The sequence below is a fragment of the Xenopus tropicalis genome, chromosome 6, assembly GCF_000004195.4.
Source record: "Xenopus tropicalis strain Nigerian chromosome 6, UCB_Xtro_10.0, whole genome shotgun sequence".
In the NCBI taxonomy this organism is placed as follows: domain Eukaryota; kingdom Metazoa; phylum Chordata; class Amphibia; order Anura; family Pipidae; genus Xenopus; species Xenopus tropicalis.
In genome coordinates, this window is record NC_030682.2 from 88,217,172 (window position 1) to 88,235,749 (window position 18,578).

General features: G+C 39.8%; 1 protein-coding gene across 2 annotated transcripts in view; it reads right to left on the minus strand.

Annotated features, from left to right (window-relative positions):
- lyrm4 (LYR motif containing 4) overlaps positions 1-18,578 on the minus strand; it is a 51,788-nt gene that overhangs the window by 20,813 nt on the left and 12,397 nt on the right. For both annotated transcript variants that reach the window (XM_012964406.3, NM_001198893.1), the window contains 1 exon segment: positions 18,224-18,344. In XM_012964406.3, the coding sequence (XP_012819860.1) occupies positions 18,224-18,344 (121 nt within the window).

The window sequence follows — 18,578 nt, forward strand, 5'->3', positions numbered from 1 at the left end:
CCGGAATATATAACTGCACTTTTCTGCACATGCAAATAAGAAGAGATTTTTTTCCTACAATGGAATACTCCTTGCAAATCACTAAGAACGGAATCAGCGTAAGAAGTAACAAAGCAAATGGAATTGATGTGAATATTTTTATAACAGTATGTACTGGCAATTTAATTTGTATGTTAATCTACACCAGGACAATGTTTAATCCAAAAACCCACCTGGGAGGGAATTTCTCCCCTTCTGTTTAATTATAAGGCAGCATCCATGCAGTTTTAGAATATTAATCTTATTCACCTCCTGTGGCAACAGCCAAAGAATTAATCTGTGGTCAAGGAAAGTCAGCCTGCTGCTTATTAACCATTTTTTGGCCAAGCAACAGTTACTGCAAGTACCTTTCTGCTCCCCAATGTATTAGAATGCTGAGAAACAAATTCTCAGCAAATCACAACCTGCAAAAAGGAATATGGTGGTTTAAGTATAACTGCGCACACCCCACTTTGCAGTTATTTATTTGTAAAAAATGTTTGGAATCATGTATGATTTTCGTTCTACTTCTCACGTGTACACCAGTTTGTATTGGTCTTTCACGTGGAATTCCAATAAAATTGATTCATGTTTGTGGCTGTAATGTGACAACTGTGGAAAAGTTCATGGGGGCCGAATACTTTTGCAAGCCACTGTATATTTATTGATGCCCAAAAAACCCTGAATACAATCTTAAAAGAATACTGTTTCAAAACACATCAGTTAATAGAGCTTCTCCAGCAGAATCCTGCATTGAAATAAATCTGTTTTTCCAAAATGCAAACAGATTTTTAATATTTCATTTTGAAATTTCACATGGGGCTAGCCATATTCTTCATTTCCCAGGGTGCTTCAGCCATGTGACCTGTGCTCTGATAAACTTCAGTCACACTTCTGTGCTTGCTGAGCTGCAAGCTGGAGTGATATCCCACCCCCCCCCCCCCCCCCATTTCCCCCCAGCAGCCAATCAGCAGAACAATGGAAAGGTAGCATGATAGCGGCTCCCAGTAGATATCAGAATAACACTCAGTAGTAAGAAATCCAAGTCTGGCTTGGGACTCCTCCAGTTACATGGCAGCAGGCGAAACAATAGGTTACCTGAAAGCAGTTCTAATATGTAGCGCTGGCTTCTTCTGAACGCTCAGAATCAGGCCCGGACTTGTGTCAAGGCCACAAAGGCCCGGGCCTAGGGTTGTATAAATTTAGGGGCGGCATACTGCCCAGGCACACGTAAAATTTGCTCACATACGGAACACTGGAGATGGGACACACAGAAAACATCAGCGCGTCCTGTCGCCAGTGTTCCGTATGTGCGTTAAAAGGATGCTGTTGACAGTAAAATGACTTAAGACCTTTTTTTACAATATCATTTCACTAGCACAAATTAATTCATTATTAATTTTATTGGTTGTTTCTGCACCTTTTTAACTACACTATGAAGGGCTATACAAAGCCGTTCCTAAAGTCAATGCCTCTTTCTACACAAAGCAAAAGGCTTTTCCACCTAAAAACACAGCACAACAACACAGTACAGTGCAGATCTACATTACAAAAGGAAGATATAGGGCTCGCTGGTGCTTTGAGGCCTCTGGCACACCCTAGCCTGCTTGTATGAATTAGGTGCAAGATATGGGAAATGTTAGGGGAAGGGAATCTAAATGAGGGACTGCTAAGGAAAGCAAGATCACATTCTTTGTTTCAGCTGGGTAGTGGGAGAAGCACCCAAAATGAAATTCTGGTAAACTGTCCTAAATCTAGATGCAAATTTGGAGCAGGAAGGGTGTGATAGCAACAATATATCTGTGTGACCTATTAATGCTCTTGCAGGTGGTTTAAGGCTTCTTTGGGAAAATGTTTTGCTAGGCAATATGGTTTTCCTATAGCGTGACCTTGAACTCGTAATTGCATGTGCTACATCTTTGCCATGCTGTCCCTTTGATTGCCAATGATGTAGCAACATTCATTGTTGGCTCTTGCTGGGTATAGGCTCAGAAAAGGAAAAAAGCAGGAAAAAAAAGGAAAAAGAAAAAAAAAGGATATGGAAGAAAAGGAATTTTTACTTATAGTTTTCAATTAACACTGTGCAATATTCAGTGTCTTTTACGCAATACTGTGCAATAGTGAACTCACTTCATAACTTAACATTCATTATATGCCTAACACCAACATGTTAAAAATTCCTTACATATATAAAGTGCTTAACATACAAATTTGTGGCAACTCCATAAACTTTTGTAACATAAAGTGCTTAGTGCATCAGCTTCATACACAATTCCATTAAATCCCAAACACACTAGCCGTGTTAGAACAAACACCACAATTTTCTATATGGTTGATTATCCCTTTATAGGACTCCACTAGCACTTCTATTCACAAGATTTACTTTACCGAATAATTAATTCTTCTTCTTTCGAAAGGAAGTGAGTTCACTATTGCACCATATTGAGTAAAGACACTGAATATTGCACAGTGTTATTTGAAAATTATAAGTAAAAACCTACACTATAATAATTTCCTTTTCTTCCATTTCCTTCTATATGTATCACCTTTTTTTCCCCCCGCTCTTTCCCTTTTCTGAGCCTAAACCCAGCAAGACCCAGTCTGAAAGTCTAACCAGAAGGGGGCGCTCCAACTCTCAAAAGAATCCAGTTAAAGCTTCAGCCTGTGTTATAAATAAGGAAACAAATTACAAAATCCTAATGCACTGGTATATGACTCCCATAAGGCTTTATACTATATATCCAAATACCCCTTTCCACATGCTGGAGGCAATGCAGAGAAGAAGGCACAGTAGACCATATATTTTGGACGTGCCCTGTCATAAGAGATTACTGAAATGGTATTAGCTCTCTTAGAACCGATACTGGGGAGAAACCTGCATTTATTATATATTATATTTTTATTACTGGTATATATTATATTTTTTAAATTAGCTTTTTATTGAATTTTAATAATATATAAAGAGAAAACACAGCATATATATATATATATTGGACTGGGTGTACACGGTTTTGGTTGTAGCCTTTTTTTATTTCAGTACAAAATTTTTGTACTGCTTCTCCCACAGTAAGCTATGCTAAATATAACTTTTAGTAGTGTGTAGTGATAAAATACACATAGTAAAATACACTAAAAGGTTCGGCCCACTGTAACTTTCCTGTATTAGACCTTAATGATGCTGGTAGTGAAAACAGGCCATAGATCCTTTAACCTGGAGCCCCAAATGTCACAGCAGCATGGAAGCACACATACCAGTCCCCCTTTTCAGCTTATTTTTATAATTGCATTTAATACACTTTTCTTCTTTTAGTATTTTCAATATTATATAGAAGGTATTGCTAAAAAAAACTAGCATTTGAGCAGACAAGAGAAAACAAGAAAGGAATAAAGAAAATGATGAAGTAACAATAAAGGCATACTTGCTTAGCACATATATATACAGCAATATTACAAGCCAGCTGAGTGCAATTACCAGGGGACACATATAATTGACTTTATTGGGCATTACTGTATTATATTTCTCAAATATGTTTTTAATAAATTCATCATCTCTCATTAACCCTGATTTTTCCTACTATGGCACATTTATAGGTTTCCACCTGAATAAAGAATAAACTGTTTGCTAATGCTTTATGGTAGGACATTCAACCCTATGAATTTGAGGACTCCTTAAATAATTTCCTTGATTATGTTTAAAAACACATAGGCACTTAGTTTATTAAAACTGCCCAGGAGGCTAAGAGTTAAACATCTTAACAATAGCAATGGAAAACACAAATACATTAAAGCATATTTTATCCTTAAATTGCTTACATGTGACACAGTGTCTGTGTTTTTAATTGCAATTTTTGCCAGTCAGTCTCAATGACAACAGTTGATCAGGTGCTAGTGTTTGTATGTTGCCAACAGAGGACTTTTTTGCTACCAATCTTGTTAAAGTCTCTGTCAACATTTCTGTGAGGAATGAGTAATTCTATCATATTATTTTTATCCAGATGATAAACAAAAAAGTGAACAGCAATTAAAATTGTTCACTTTACAGTTTAGTCACCTAATATGCTTTCTATATCCCCTGAAATATATGTCTATATATAAAGCAATGTCTCCACTTTAGGCCACAGGCCTTTGCTTGGCATTTTACAGTTTAAATAAGAAACAGGACTGCAATAATTCAAATGGCAGCAATATCAAAGAACCTGAGCCTTTAGCTCTGATGTCGCACAGACTAATCCTCCCTACATGCATTATGCCCACCCCTGCCACTCTAACCTAAAGCATACCCACACACACACATTAAAAAATAGTCCCCATCAACCTAATTATCTAAGCAAGCTAAATTAAATAGCATAAAGTAAATGCCTACATGTCGTAAAGTCGTGGATTATTCTGTCTGCAAAGTCAGATTTCTTTTTACAAGAGATAGGACTGTTGTCTAAACTAGGCCTTAACATGAAAGTAAAACCCGGCGCAACTGGTCAATTCCCCTTGGTCTATGCTTCATTATAACACCCTTCTTAGAAGTTAACTAAACCATGCCGGTATAGGTTATTCGGCAAATATTTATCTGCCTTTGTTTATTTAAATAACATGAAGCAGCTATAATTTCTTTCATAAGGTAATCTGTCCCAAACCCTCTATGAAACTATGAAATCTGGTGATTGTCAAGAAACAATGGAATGTTTTCTGTGCTCTATATAGAGACTTATGTAGTTAATGTAATTGTAAAATATGAGCATACTAAAAGTCACCTTAGAGCTCCATGACCTGTATACAAGAACTCATAGTTACATAGGGTTGAAAAAAGACCAGAGTCCATCAAGTTCAACCCATCCAAGTAAACCCAGCACACACAACCCACACCTACCAATCTATGCACACACATACATAAACTATATATACAACCACTAACAACTACTAACTGTAGATATTAGTATCACAATAGCCTTGGATATTCTGATTGTTCAAGAACTCATCCAGGCCCCTCTTAAAGGCATTAACAGAATCTGCCATTACCACATCACTAGGAAGGGCATTCCCCAACCTCACTGCCCTCACCGTGAAAAACCACCTACGCTGCTTCAAATGGAAGCTCCGTCCCTCTAATCTAAAGGGGTGACCTCTGGTGCGTTGATTGTTTTTATGGGAAAAAAGAACATCCCCCATCTGCCTATAATCCCCTCTAATGTACTTGTACAGAGTATTCATGTCCCCTCGCAAGCGCCTCTTTTCCAAAGAAAACAACCCCAACCTCGACAGTCTAAGTCTAGTTTAAATCTTCCATCCCCTTAACCAGTTTAGTTGCACGTCTCTGCACTCTCTCCAGCTCATTAATATCCTTCTTAAGGACTGGAGCCCAAAACTGCACTGCATACTTAAGGTGAGGCCTTACCAGGGACCTATAAAGGGGCAAAATTATGTTTTCATCCCTTGAGTCAATGCCCTTTTTTATACAAGACAGCACTTTATTTGATTTAGTAGCCACAGAATGACACTGCCTGGAATTAGACAACTTGTTATCAACAAAAAACCCTAGATCCTTCTCCATTAAGGAAACCCCCAACACACTACCATTCAGTAGATAGTTGGCGTTTATATTATTTCTACCAAAATGCATAAATTTGCACTTATCAACATTGAACCTCATTTTCCAGTTTGCTGCCCAGTTTCCCAATTTTGTCAAATCGCTCTGCAAAGCGGCAACATCCCGCATGGAACTTATAGCTTTGCATAATTTTGTGTCATCAGCAAAAATAGAAACAGTACTGTCTATGCCCACCTCCAGGGCAATAATAAACTCAGTCTTTGACCTTGTGCCTTTATATGGTCATGGAATGACTTATCCTTATATTTTACAACAGAGGGTGTATTATTCACTATATAATGTACAGAATGGTGCATAGGCAAATGTCCATCTTGTCATTTACATGTTGAACAAAGAAACAGTTGTACTGAAAAAGAAAACACCTTTCTGTGAGATAAGGGAACAATATTTTCATAGCTCTAAGACTTATTCATGTAACAAAAGGTAATTAAATGGACACATCTCCTTTAGTCAGTGCTACACACTTCATGTCAAAAGAAAAATATCATTAAACTGGGTACTGCAGCAGCTTCAAGTGGCACCGTAAATGAGACACTAATAAAGCAGGACTGGAGTAATATTATGGACAAAGAATTAACCCTAGTTGTATATCAGAATATAAAAATGTATAACTGTGTGTTAACTCTGTATGGTCTGATACACATTTAATCCAGTGCAGACATTATTTTTGAGAGATCATATTAATTTTGTGACCTTTCCTACAAAAGTTTTGCATTTTATATTCTGGTCCACCAGTTAGCTATTATTTTGCTACTAGAAAGCACAGCCTAGCTGCATTGCAGCTTTTTCCATCAGACTGCTGTACTTAGGAGAAAATCAAGGTTGCCTAGCAAACAGCTTTGTAATGGAGGCAAGGACACAGACTTTATGTTTTCTTGGAGGCTGCAGCATGAGCCAACTTTTTGTAAGAAATCTGTTCAGAATGAAAACAAACCAATACAAAGTCCTTACAAATATCTGGAAAAAAACAAGCAGATATCAAGAAACAGAACAAAGACTTCATGAAGCAATAATCTACATCAGTGCTGTCCAACTTCTGTGGAACCAAGGGCAGGAATTTTTCTGGCCTACATGGTAGGGAAGATAATTGAAGCCTGTTTTGACCATTCCCCTTTTAAACCACACCCACTTCACCACAGCACAAACCACAGCAATGTTTTCACAAATGCTTTTAAGACCATCCCCACATTAATGGTGGTAGCACAGCAAAAACCCAAAATGGTTGGTACTCACTGCAAGGATATCACCCATCACTTATATGTGAAAGAAGTTTATTAAGTCATATTAAGCCACACCCTAAAATCCATATGCCTTCTTCTTCCCTGTGGACAGGACAGCACAGCGGCCCCCAGCACATAATAATTACACACATTAGGGACCCTGTAACAACTATTTCCAAATGCTTACAAACTCCCAGAACAAACGCCTGCCAGGTTCACCGGCTGCAGGCAGCACAGGGTAGATAATGGCACAAAGGTAGGGCAGGCAGAGTGTTGCACACACAGGCAACATAGGGCAGGCAAAGTATGGCACGCACAGGGCAGGCAGAGTATGGCATACACAGGCAGCATATATCTTAGCTGGGATCAAATACAAGGTACTGTTTTATTATTACAGAGAAAAGGGAATCAGTTTTAAAAATCTGAATTATTTGATTAAAATAGAGTCTATGGGAGAAGGGCTTTCTGTAATTTGGAGCTTTCTGGATAATGGATCTCATACCTGTAAAAGTCAAGCTGGGACACTTGCTCCTTTTGTGCATGCATGTGCCCCCACATGGCTGCTCCCAGTATGGGGCCAGAATGCATACCTTTAAATTTTTTAGTAATATGCAATTGGTCTTCATTTTTTATTTTTAATGGTTTTTCAGTTATTTAGCTTTTTGTTTAGCAGCTCTTCAATATGGTTTTTCAGCAATCTGGTTGCTATGGTCTTATTTTCCCTAGCAATCAGGCAGTAGTTTGAATAAGGGACCGGGATAACTATTGTAAAGTGACTGAATAGGTAGAGTAATAAAAAGTAATAACGTAAAAAAAGGAACAGTAACAACTAGAAAGGGAAGTTTGAGAACAAACTTCATGTTGGGTTGAAAAACGTGAATTCACTGAATGAATCTGATCTGTTGTTGGCTCAGCCCACTTTTTCTAACCTTGGACCCACCGTTATATAGTAAAAACCACTGTGCAAAGTTTGGAGACCCTATTTTTAATAGTGTCTGAATGGCAGCAATTTAAATTTCCCCACTGAAAGCAAATGAGTGACATCTTTTTCTAAACTGGAACTGGAGTTACCCAGTGACTAACTCTGCAAAGTTTAAGGACCCTAGGATTACATGAAAGTCAATAGGTAAATTGTGATTGGTGGTTGGTGAGTGTGCCCACCTCAAAGTCACCCTGTGTTAAACAGTGGGCACCCTGGCATAAATAGTGTGAGAATGGCAGCATTTTAAATTTAACATAAAAAAATTCAATAGGTGAAGTTTGATTGGGTGTTGGTGGCTCCACCCACTTTTTTAATACCTAAAAATCAAGTCCCCTAGTGGCCCTGGTGTTAATACTGTGAGAATGGCAGCAAGTTGAATTTCCCCATTGAAAATCAATAGTTAAAATCTGATTGGCTGTGGGTGGCCCCACCCACTTTTTCTAACTCTGAACCGCAGTTACCTGGTGACTAGCAAAGTTTGGGGACCTTAGTATTAATATTTAAAGAATGGCAGCAGTTTAAATTTAAACATCTGAAGTCTAAAGTTGAAATCTGATTGGCTGTTGTGGGCCCCGCCCACTTTTCTAACCTTGGAACATAGTCATCCAGTGACAAACTGTGCAAAGTTTGGGGACCCTGACATTAAACATGTAAGAATGGATGCAGTTAAAATTTCCCCACTGAAAACAATGAAAGAAATGTGATTGGCTTTTTTTAACCTTGACTATGAAGTCACCCAGTGACTGTGCAAAGTTTGGGAACTCTGACATCAAACCAATAAAAGTCAATAGGTGAAATCTGATTGGCTGTTGGTGGCTCCACCCACTTTTCACAACTAAACCGGCAGTCCCCTAGTGACCAACCGTGAAAAGTTTGGGGATCCTGGTGTTAATACTGTGAGAATGGCAGCAGGTTGGATTTCCTCCAAGTCAATAGGTAAAATCTGATTTGCTGTACACAGCTCCGCCCACTTTTGGGCATCCAACAATCATCATATTTTCATTCAGAATCATGTGATTCAAGTTGGGGAGTGTAGCTGTAAACTGTAAGATTGGCAGCAGTTTTAATTTACCTTTAATTGTCAATGGGTGATATTTGATTGGCTGTTGTTGGCCCCTCCCACTTTGGGGGTCATCCAACAAAAGTCGCTGTTTCATTCAGGGTGACCCCATGATTATGTTATTCAAGTTTGGGGGGTGTAGCTTCAATGCTGTAAGCGTGGCAGCAGTTTGAATATCTTCCCTGTCAAAGTCAATAGAAAAATTGGGATGTTCGGAGCAGCGCCACAAAAAGATGGGGGGCGGGATCGCTTAGAAAAGCACAAGGGTGTTGTACCTCTAAAACTGTAGGAGGAGTAGCGTTTAGAAAATGGGGGGCGCTAAGAATAACAAGAATAAGCTAAAGTCGAAGAACAGTATGTTGCGTTTATCAACCCAACATAATAAAATTATAGCTTTGCAGAGCAATAGTTTTTGCCTGCTGGGGTCAGTGACCCCCATTTGAAAGTGGGTAGAAGAAGAAGGCAAATAACTCAAAATCTAGAAAGAATAAAAAATGAAGTTCAATTGCAAAATTGCTAGGAACAGGTAATTTTATGACATATAAAAAGTTAACTTAAAGGTGAACCACCCCTTACATACATACATATGGTTTATTCCTAGATGTTGCTGATGGGTTAATGTTTACTCTTTTAATGTCCTTTTGCTCTTGAGATGTCTTTTGGATGCCATTATTTTTTATATTTATTTTAAATCACTCACTCCATCAATCAAGGGTTCTTTAACACCATGAGCCAATAAAAAAAATAATGAATCTAAACCATAAGCTATATAAACATAAGATATATATATACAAAATGGTAATATGTACACATGGTGCTAATTCAGGTTTTCGGATACATGCAGGATTTTTAAAAAATGCTTCTTTTTGACCTAAAGAAATATGGTACCTTCTTGCTTATCAGATACTTCTATCATATACATACAGGTCAATTATAATGCCTATACCAAAAATGTGATAACTACAGTGTAGCTCTCACAGTTATAAATGTGCATGATTTATTATTGAATTTCTACTGTTAAAGCCTGGCAATTAGGAGTTATTGATAAATCTAAACACATTATCAATGCCAATGAGTAAAAACACAAGATTGATCAGCCACCCAGAGGTGCCCTGGGATAAGGAATGATCATCAATAAGGATTTGCTGCTAACATACATAGCAGGGACACTTAGAAAGCAAAGTGAGTAATTTCTAATAAAGGAGAGCTGTGAAATGCAGGTTCAGCATTAGGCGTTCTCTGAGTTGCTGTGAAGGTCACAAATATAATGGGAGATAACACATGACTAATAAAGAGCTAAATAGGTCAGCAATAATATATACTCTACAGTGGCAAGCTTATAGGCGTCATTTACTTTGACTCTGGTCAGATTTCCAAAAGCACCAGGGGGCGTACAGGCAAGCCCCTTAGTGCTCGTGCAGACAGCATTTCTGGGGTCTGGCTGTATTCCCAGCTCATGCAGGCTAAAAAAAATCTGTCACATGGTGCAGAACAAAGTGTTGGGGGATGCAGGTCTGCCACAGGGCAGACAGTAAGTACAGGGCCGCATTGCAGCCTGCATCCATCAGCCACTCCCTAACTTGTTCATTTGAATGAGTATCACGTTAGGGGGTGGGAGAGAGTAACGACTGCATGTTCCCACACTCCCACCCCCCCCATAAGTACAGTGCAGCTGTACGTAGGCAGTGATGTATATATGGGGTCAGCCTCTGCTCTTCAAAACAAGGTATGTGGCATAACAAGTGGTAGGCAGGATGCTAAATGCAAAACAATCATGGACTGTGCTTGTTCTTTGCACTTGCACTCTGCCTTTAACTTTGCCAAGCAACCTTTATATCTAGCAAAATGATTCATGGAAGAAGACATCTGTGGGGCTAGAGTAGGAGGGGCAAGGCATTTGAATGGTATATTTTCCATTGGTTAGGAATGCCAGATAACACCCAGTAAGGATTTATGAGCAATTTCCGTAGGATCCCACGGAGATAAATGTGGATAAAACTGAATGACTGAGTATGACTAATTTATTGAAAGGTTCAAGAACACTAATTTAAAAACTCTTACTAAAACTATCTGAGGAGTGTATAGTGAGATATAGTGAGGTCAGGTTGGCAGAGGCATAGGAACTCGTATAGCATCACAACAAAACCAATTTCATCTAGCTATACTGCTCAACCCTGTCAGTCTTACAAGGTAGATGGATATCGTTAATAAAAACCTAGCAATATTTAAACATAATCCGCCTATCAAAACATCAGACATATATAGCATTCCCCATAAAGGTCAACACTCGTGTGAATTATTAACACCATGAAGAAAATTACATTAATGTCTGGTAGTGCCGTATATGACTATAAAGCATTGTATGTATGTATATCTATATTTATAAAGCGCAACTTATGTAAGCAGCGCTGTACAGTAGCATACCTCCCAACATTTGAAAACCGAAAAAAGGGATAAAAAGATTTGTCACGCGCAGCGCGGCAAATTTTTTTGACCACGCCCACTTTTGTGGCCACGCCCCAATTAACACACCCCATTTTTTTCTAAAAATACTGCTTTTATATAGTTGAAATGGCGGGATCAGAGCAAATGTGCTATACCCTCATACTGTACTACCTAAGGAAAACAAAATAGCAACTCCTACATATAAAATACAAATATAGAGAAAAGGCAGTCAGTTAAGTTCTAACTATCTACCAGTTTTGCCCCCCCACACAGGGGAGACAGTACCCCTCATACACAAAGCCCCCCATACACAGTACCCTTTATACACAGTGCCCCCATACACAGTACCCTTTATACACAGTGCCCCCCATACACAGTACCCTTTATACACAGTGCCCTTCATGCACAGTACCCTTCATACACAGTGCCCTTCATACACAGAGCCCCCCATACACAGAGCCCCCCATACACAGAGCCCCCCCATACACAGAGCCCCCCCATACACAGAGCCCTCCATACACAGAGCCCTCCATACACAGTGCCCCCCATACACAGAGCCCCCCATACACAGTACCCTTTATACAAAGAGCCCCCCCATACACAGTACCCTTTATACACAGAGCCCCCCCATACACGCTCCGACTCCTTGCACTGCTTCTCTCCTTATGAGGCTCCTTCTCCGGCGGTCCCAGGCCCTTTTATAAGGTTGCGCCCCGTGTGTACGTGTGACGTCATTACGCACAGGCGCAACCTTATAAAAGGGCCTGGGATCGCCGGAGAAGGAGCCGCATAAGAAGAGAAGCAGCGCAAGGAGTTGGAGCGCTCAGCTTAAGTCCTCTCATCCTGCTGTCGCGGATCATTCTATGAATGTCCCGCATTTCCGTAATCTATTACGGAAATGCGGGACATTCAGGGAACTATCCGGGACAGCGGGATGCGCTATAGAAAGCGGGACTGTCACGCTTAAAGCGGGACAGTTGGGGGGTATGAGAGTAGAACCATAAATGAATACAACAGGGGGGTTATTAAAATAATAGATAAATACAAAGTATGACACTGCAAAATAAGTGCTAGTTTGATTTTGCTATTTAATACATTTATTAAGCTATAATGCTATGCTTACCATCCTGTCTCTGTTCCCCTTAAAGTGTCCCCGTCTGGCAAAATAACTTCCAAAAGTCCCCATGTAAAACTATATCAGAGTCTGTGCTGAATTTTTATTTTACAGGTAACGGACGCAGGAGAAAGCAAGCAGGCAACCCGCAGAAAGCAGAAGAGGACAAATTGTGCAGGAAATTGTTTGAATTTCCCATCTCCATACTGTGTCCTTTTGGTGAGAGGAGGGAAGGAACTTTGCTTCCGACTGTTAATTTGGCTTTGCTGATCTGCAGTTCCCTCCCTTTCACGCCCCCCAAACTATTAGTACAGACAGACAGAGGGGGCGCCCCCCATGCAGGGCCTCGCCACAAATCTGGGCCTGGTGCTGGTAAGAACAACTACTCCAGCTTTATTACTCCTTAGGGCTATGACACACAGAGCCACTTGTCACAGCTACAAAACGCCAGAAAATACCCTGCCATAGACAATACTGAGAACTGTCTCTGCTAAAACACATGTAGAGACAATGATCAGTATTATCTTTTTAACCTCTGTGCATGTTATACATGTAATTGCCACTGTGTCATCCTGCTGTGATTCCTGGAGGTTTTATATATGAAATTGCCACTGTGCCATCCTGCTAGAATTTCTGGGGCTATTAAACATGAAATTGGCACTATGCCATCCCGCTATAATTTCTGGCGGTATTATACATGAATTTGCCACTGTGTCATGTGGCTATGAGTTCTGGGTAATTTTATGTAAAATTGACACTGCATTCATTTATATAATTCCTTACTGAATACGTATGAGTAAAATGTAATTGAGCTGCTAAAGCTTGAGTTTTCCAGCTGATGCATAACTCAATTGTGATACAGTTATTGCAGCATATTGACAGCGACTGGAGAAAACACAGCCAGCAGCTCCATTTTTTATTTCTGGAAATTGCTGCAGGTTCCCATAACTTCATTATCAGGCTGTATCAAGTGATCTGCAGTTGCCTGCAGCAGCACAGGTGTAAGAGCCAGCGTGGAATTGAGTGAACTTCTTAACACTTTCTTCCCCCTGTGCTTGTCCTGCATTGCAGAGGCACTTCAGAATGCAGTATTTTTACATGGGCAGAGGGAAGTGCTTGCTAATAAAATTGGCTTGGGTGCTTTGCATCAGGGTTTCACCTGTACCAAATTGCTAACAGTACTGATGTACAACTGCTCAGTCTGTCTATACCAAACCAGTTACACATATGCAATCATATATGATCAGCTCATCAGTTCTACAGCTTCATGTGCCCCACAGAATTTATATTCGTCTCAGCATTCCATGTACATTTGAAAAACACAGGTGGTGCTCAGACCACTACAACAATGTACTGTACTGAAATAATAGCGTAATAAACCCTATTCTATGATTAATTATCCATGGAATAGATTTTTCTTTGAGTGGTGAATGGTTGGTAAGATATATAAGAGAGCCTAATCAAAAGAAAAATAATTTTAAGGCTAATTATACTGAAGTACTGTAGGAAACAAACACAGCAAGATGAATCAAAGTGCTATCCCAATGCAGAAACACAACAATGTATTTTGCAGGTGACAGGGCTTGTGAAGGAATGGGCAGGGTTTGGGTGGATCATGGGCAGGGGGTGGCATAATGGGGTGTTGCAAGGGCAGATCAGGGGTCTAGCAGTGTGTAAAAGACATTTTTTATTCTAACTGTTGTCCGAACCAGGGTTCCTAGGTGATCAGTGGGGATCTTTGGGAAGGGACTTATTAGTAGAGGCTCCTTGGGGGGGGGGGGGTCCTATGTTTAAAGGAGAAGGAAAGGCTAGTAAAGAGTTAATCTCAAGCTGCAGGCATACCTTCAGTTGTCTCAATAGTGCCCTTAAGTCTCCCCATATTTCTCCCATTCAGAAGATCTGAAGCCAAACAGGAAGAAAAAACACTGAGCTGGGTAGAGAAGATTCCCATAATGCCTCACTCCCGCACAGACTTGTGACTTGGACTGCAGGCAGCGCATGTGCACCACAGCAGGAGCGTTCCCCCCAGCGTCCGGTTGCCATGGCAACTGGCGCCCTTATACACAGTGTATGCTGCCGCAGCTTGGGTCAGAACAAGACGAGACAGCCGGCAGGCAGGTGCTGGTGGGGGGAGAGGCAAGCGGGGAGCGTGGGATTCTGACAAGAGGATGCGGGGGGGGGGGGGGATGTGGGGTGCCGAGAAGAGACGCGAGCGGAGCGGGGGGTGCTGTTGGTTCTGAGCAAAGGAGCGTACAGTGTGGGAGCGGGTGGTGTGTAATGAAAAGGTGCCTGCTTGTATTAATCTACTTAATAAAATGTGGAAAGAAGTTGGCTGTCTGCCGTACACCATTTGAATATGATAAGCAGTGGCGGGGGGGGGGGGGGGGTGCTGACGAGTTGGATACACATAAGGACGCAGCTGCTGGGGGGAAGACACAGAAGGACACGGGGGGGGGGGCGCAGGGAGGATGTCCAAGGTTGTTGGGGGCGCATGTGCAGTAGAGACAGTGAGGGAAAGGGAGTGGGCATCCCTTGTTAAAGATGGCGGCGCCGTTCACTGAAACAAGTATGTAGAATGTACCAGGTGTATCTCTGTAAATCTTTCATTAGGCAAGCCAGAAATATAGCATTTTTACATAGCAATAGTAGTACTATTGAAGAGTGTGCTTAATAGATTTTGACTTTCCTTGTCCTTTAATGCTGGCAGACCAGTTTGCAGATTTGCAGGCCTCATTCACAATGCTCTGTGCATCATGCAAAGTGCAAAAACAATCGCCACAATCACCCCTTTTTTTTTTTGCACTTTGTCCACTGTGTGGGGCAATGTGCGAATATCTGCAGGCCTCTTGCTCTGTTTCAGAGCACAGAGACCTGCAGCTTACCTTTGCTGACTCGACCTGACTCAATGAGTCAGGTCTATCTTAAAGAGGGGTGGGTAGAGGGAGATATGTAGGCATCCTTCCCCTTCCTTGGGTCCCATTCTGAGCTGCAAGGTAGGAGCACACACAAGTTCAGCCAACATTACTTACTACTTGCCTAAGAATAAGACTGAGCTGCATCTCCTGATACTTTCCTCTGCACAGAGCACCACTTTTAATCCAGATGCAAAGAGCAACAACCCGGGGGGGGAACAAGTACTGGTAAATAATAGGGATGCACCGAACCCACCCTGATGGATTCTGTCGAACCGAATCCGAATTAGCATATGCCCCTGAAATGTAACCCTTTCCGAATGCTAATTAGTATATGCTAATTTATGCTAATTAGGATTCAGTTCGACCCCAGAACCAAATCCAGGATTCAATGCATCCCTGTTAAATAAGCACTGAAAATCAGGCACTTTCACCTCTCGGGGTTGTATATCAGCCCTATTGTTTTTTGTGACTTTTGGCATAATAGGGCATGGTCAGGGCAAATGAGGGGTGCAGATGTGTGTGTGCACTACATTTTTTTAATTGAGCCTAGGTGACCAGTGGGCTAATAATTAGTAGTAGTAAGGGGCTCCATGAGTACGCACTTTATGTCTGTTTCACCAAATGGCACTTAACAGCACTGCATATTTATACTACATAATGTTTGTTCTCTATAGTAAAGGTATGCTTTTGAAGCACATTTGTACAACTGTAAGTTACATAATTATGTAGTTTGCAAGGATGCAGAAATCTGATGAACTACTTTATGGCCTTTTCTTCAGCCCTGCAAACTATGAAACCCACAAATGCAAAGCTTTACTGTATAGAACCCTGTTTCTTAACCATGGGTTCACAGGTGTTGGTGGACATTTCTCAACATATAATCAAAGTTTAAAGTATGCTTGAAGTTGTACAGGTATAGGACCCATTATCCAGAATGCTCGGGACCAAGGGTATTCCGGATAAGGGGTCTTTCCGTAATTTGGATCTCAATACCTTAAGTCTACTAAAAAAACAATAAAACATTAATTAAACCCAATAGGATTGTTTTGCATCCAATAAGGATTAATTATATCTTAGTTGGAATCAATTACAAGGTTCTGTTTTATTTCTACATAGAAAAAGGAAATCAGTTTTAAAATTCTGAATTATTTGCTTAAAATGGAGTCTATGGGAGACGGGCATTCCGTAATTCGGAGCTTTCTGGATAATGGGTTTCCGGATAAGGGGTCCGATACCTGTAGTACAGCAACATATGGGGACCACGTTTAAAGGGGTTCTTCACCAATATAATGTCAACACAGAAACAATTTACAATTGGTTTTCATTTTTTTGTGATTTCATTCAGTTATTTGGCTTTTAGTTCATCAGCTCACGAGCTTCCAATTTTAGCAGCTATCTGGTTGCTAGGGTCTTGTTAGGAGAGGAACTGAATAGAAAGATAAATAATACAAAGTTACAATAATCCTAAAATCATAAGATCACAGAGCATAGTTTTTGGCTGCTGGGGTCAATGACCCCCATTTGAAAGCTTGAAAGATATAGATATATATAGAAGTGGAAGGAAATTAATTTGAAAACTATAAAAAAAATACATAATGAAGACCAACTGCTAGAATCAGGACATTCTATAACATATTACAGTTAACTTAAATGTGAACCGCCCATTTGAAACAATAATAGAGAGAAAGAAGGGTGTAGAATATAAATACCAGGAAGCATCTTAAACCAATTATGAAACATAGTTACAGTTCAGACAGGGTGTGGGCTGCACGGCAACAAATAACAACTTACAAGGTTTACCGGAATAACATCTAAAAACACTTGCAGAAAGGCAATTTGCAAGGACATTTCTTACAATAAGCAATATAAAATGAGATTCCATATCTTGGGGAGGTGGGTGGGAGGTTCATTGCAAAGGCAGTCATTCAGTTATACTAAACAAATATAAAAGTTTATTGTCAGGATGCATCAACCAACAGGCTTAAAATACTACAATCTGCAGCTTATTTCTGTATTTTTATATTCCTTTGTACATCACTCAACATTAGTATTCTCAGCTCAATGTGTAATCAAATACATTGAAGGAAATATTCAAAAGCAATAAAGTAAATTATAAAACAAAAAGAAACAATCCAGCTTTTTGCAATCAATAAAGGCAAAAATCATTATAGGGCTTTTATTTGTTATTTTTTCTGTTTAGCCCTGTATGGTGCATTGCACATGGTTTGCTTCTGTAAACTGTCAATCTGTGCTTATTGATTATGTTAAACAGGCAAATTTAATATATTCTCATCTTTTTTCTCATCTTAGTTGGATAAAAAATTTCAGAATTAGATCACACCTGTGGAGTAAATAGTGAATTTTTATAACAACAATTCTTTGAGTGCTCGGTCTGTAAAACAAAGAAAGTACAGCTAATTTATATTTAATGTTTAATAGAGCATCTAGTGCAAGAAGGCATAAGTGCAAGGAAAAATGTCCTATTTTTACAATTACAGGTATGGGACCTGTCATCCAGAATGCTTGGGACCTGGAGCTTTCCAGATAAGTGATCTTCAGTTATTTGGATCACCATATTTTAAACATTTAAACAATTAAATAAACCCAATACGATTTTTTTGCCTCCAATAAGGATTAATTATATTATTACAGAAAAAGGAAACATGTCAAAATCTTGAATTTAATTGGGAGACAGCAGCCTTATCGTAATTTATTTATGCTTTTAAGCATTTTTATGCTTGAATCTATTTTTTTGCAAATACATATTTCTGGAAAAGCCAACATGGAAATCTATTTTTCCGAATGTTAAAAATCTGTCAAAACTCTAATTCTGTACATCAGTAACTAGAAATTTTGTAGGATCTTACCTGACGCTGAATGACGCTCAAGTTTTCTTTCGCACGGTGAAGCAAAGTTTCTATTTCATGAAAATCATCAACATTTTTCTTTTCTCTAAAAGCATCTCTGATTCTTCTAATGGCATATGTCCTGGGAGAGACAGAGGCAAAATGTTGTCTTGCTATATACTCTACCTTATATATTACTATACTGTACATTTGTCATGCAGACACAAGCTCCTTCACTTGGTTTATGTTAAAAAAGGTATAAACCCAATCCCAAGGATTGAAAGGCAATGATGATAATCTGTGCCTGCTTTCATGGCGCAGTTCCCAACCCCCTTAGGCTCACAGTGTAATGCAACCCCTCTTTCACCTTGTTCCA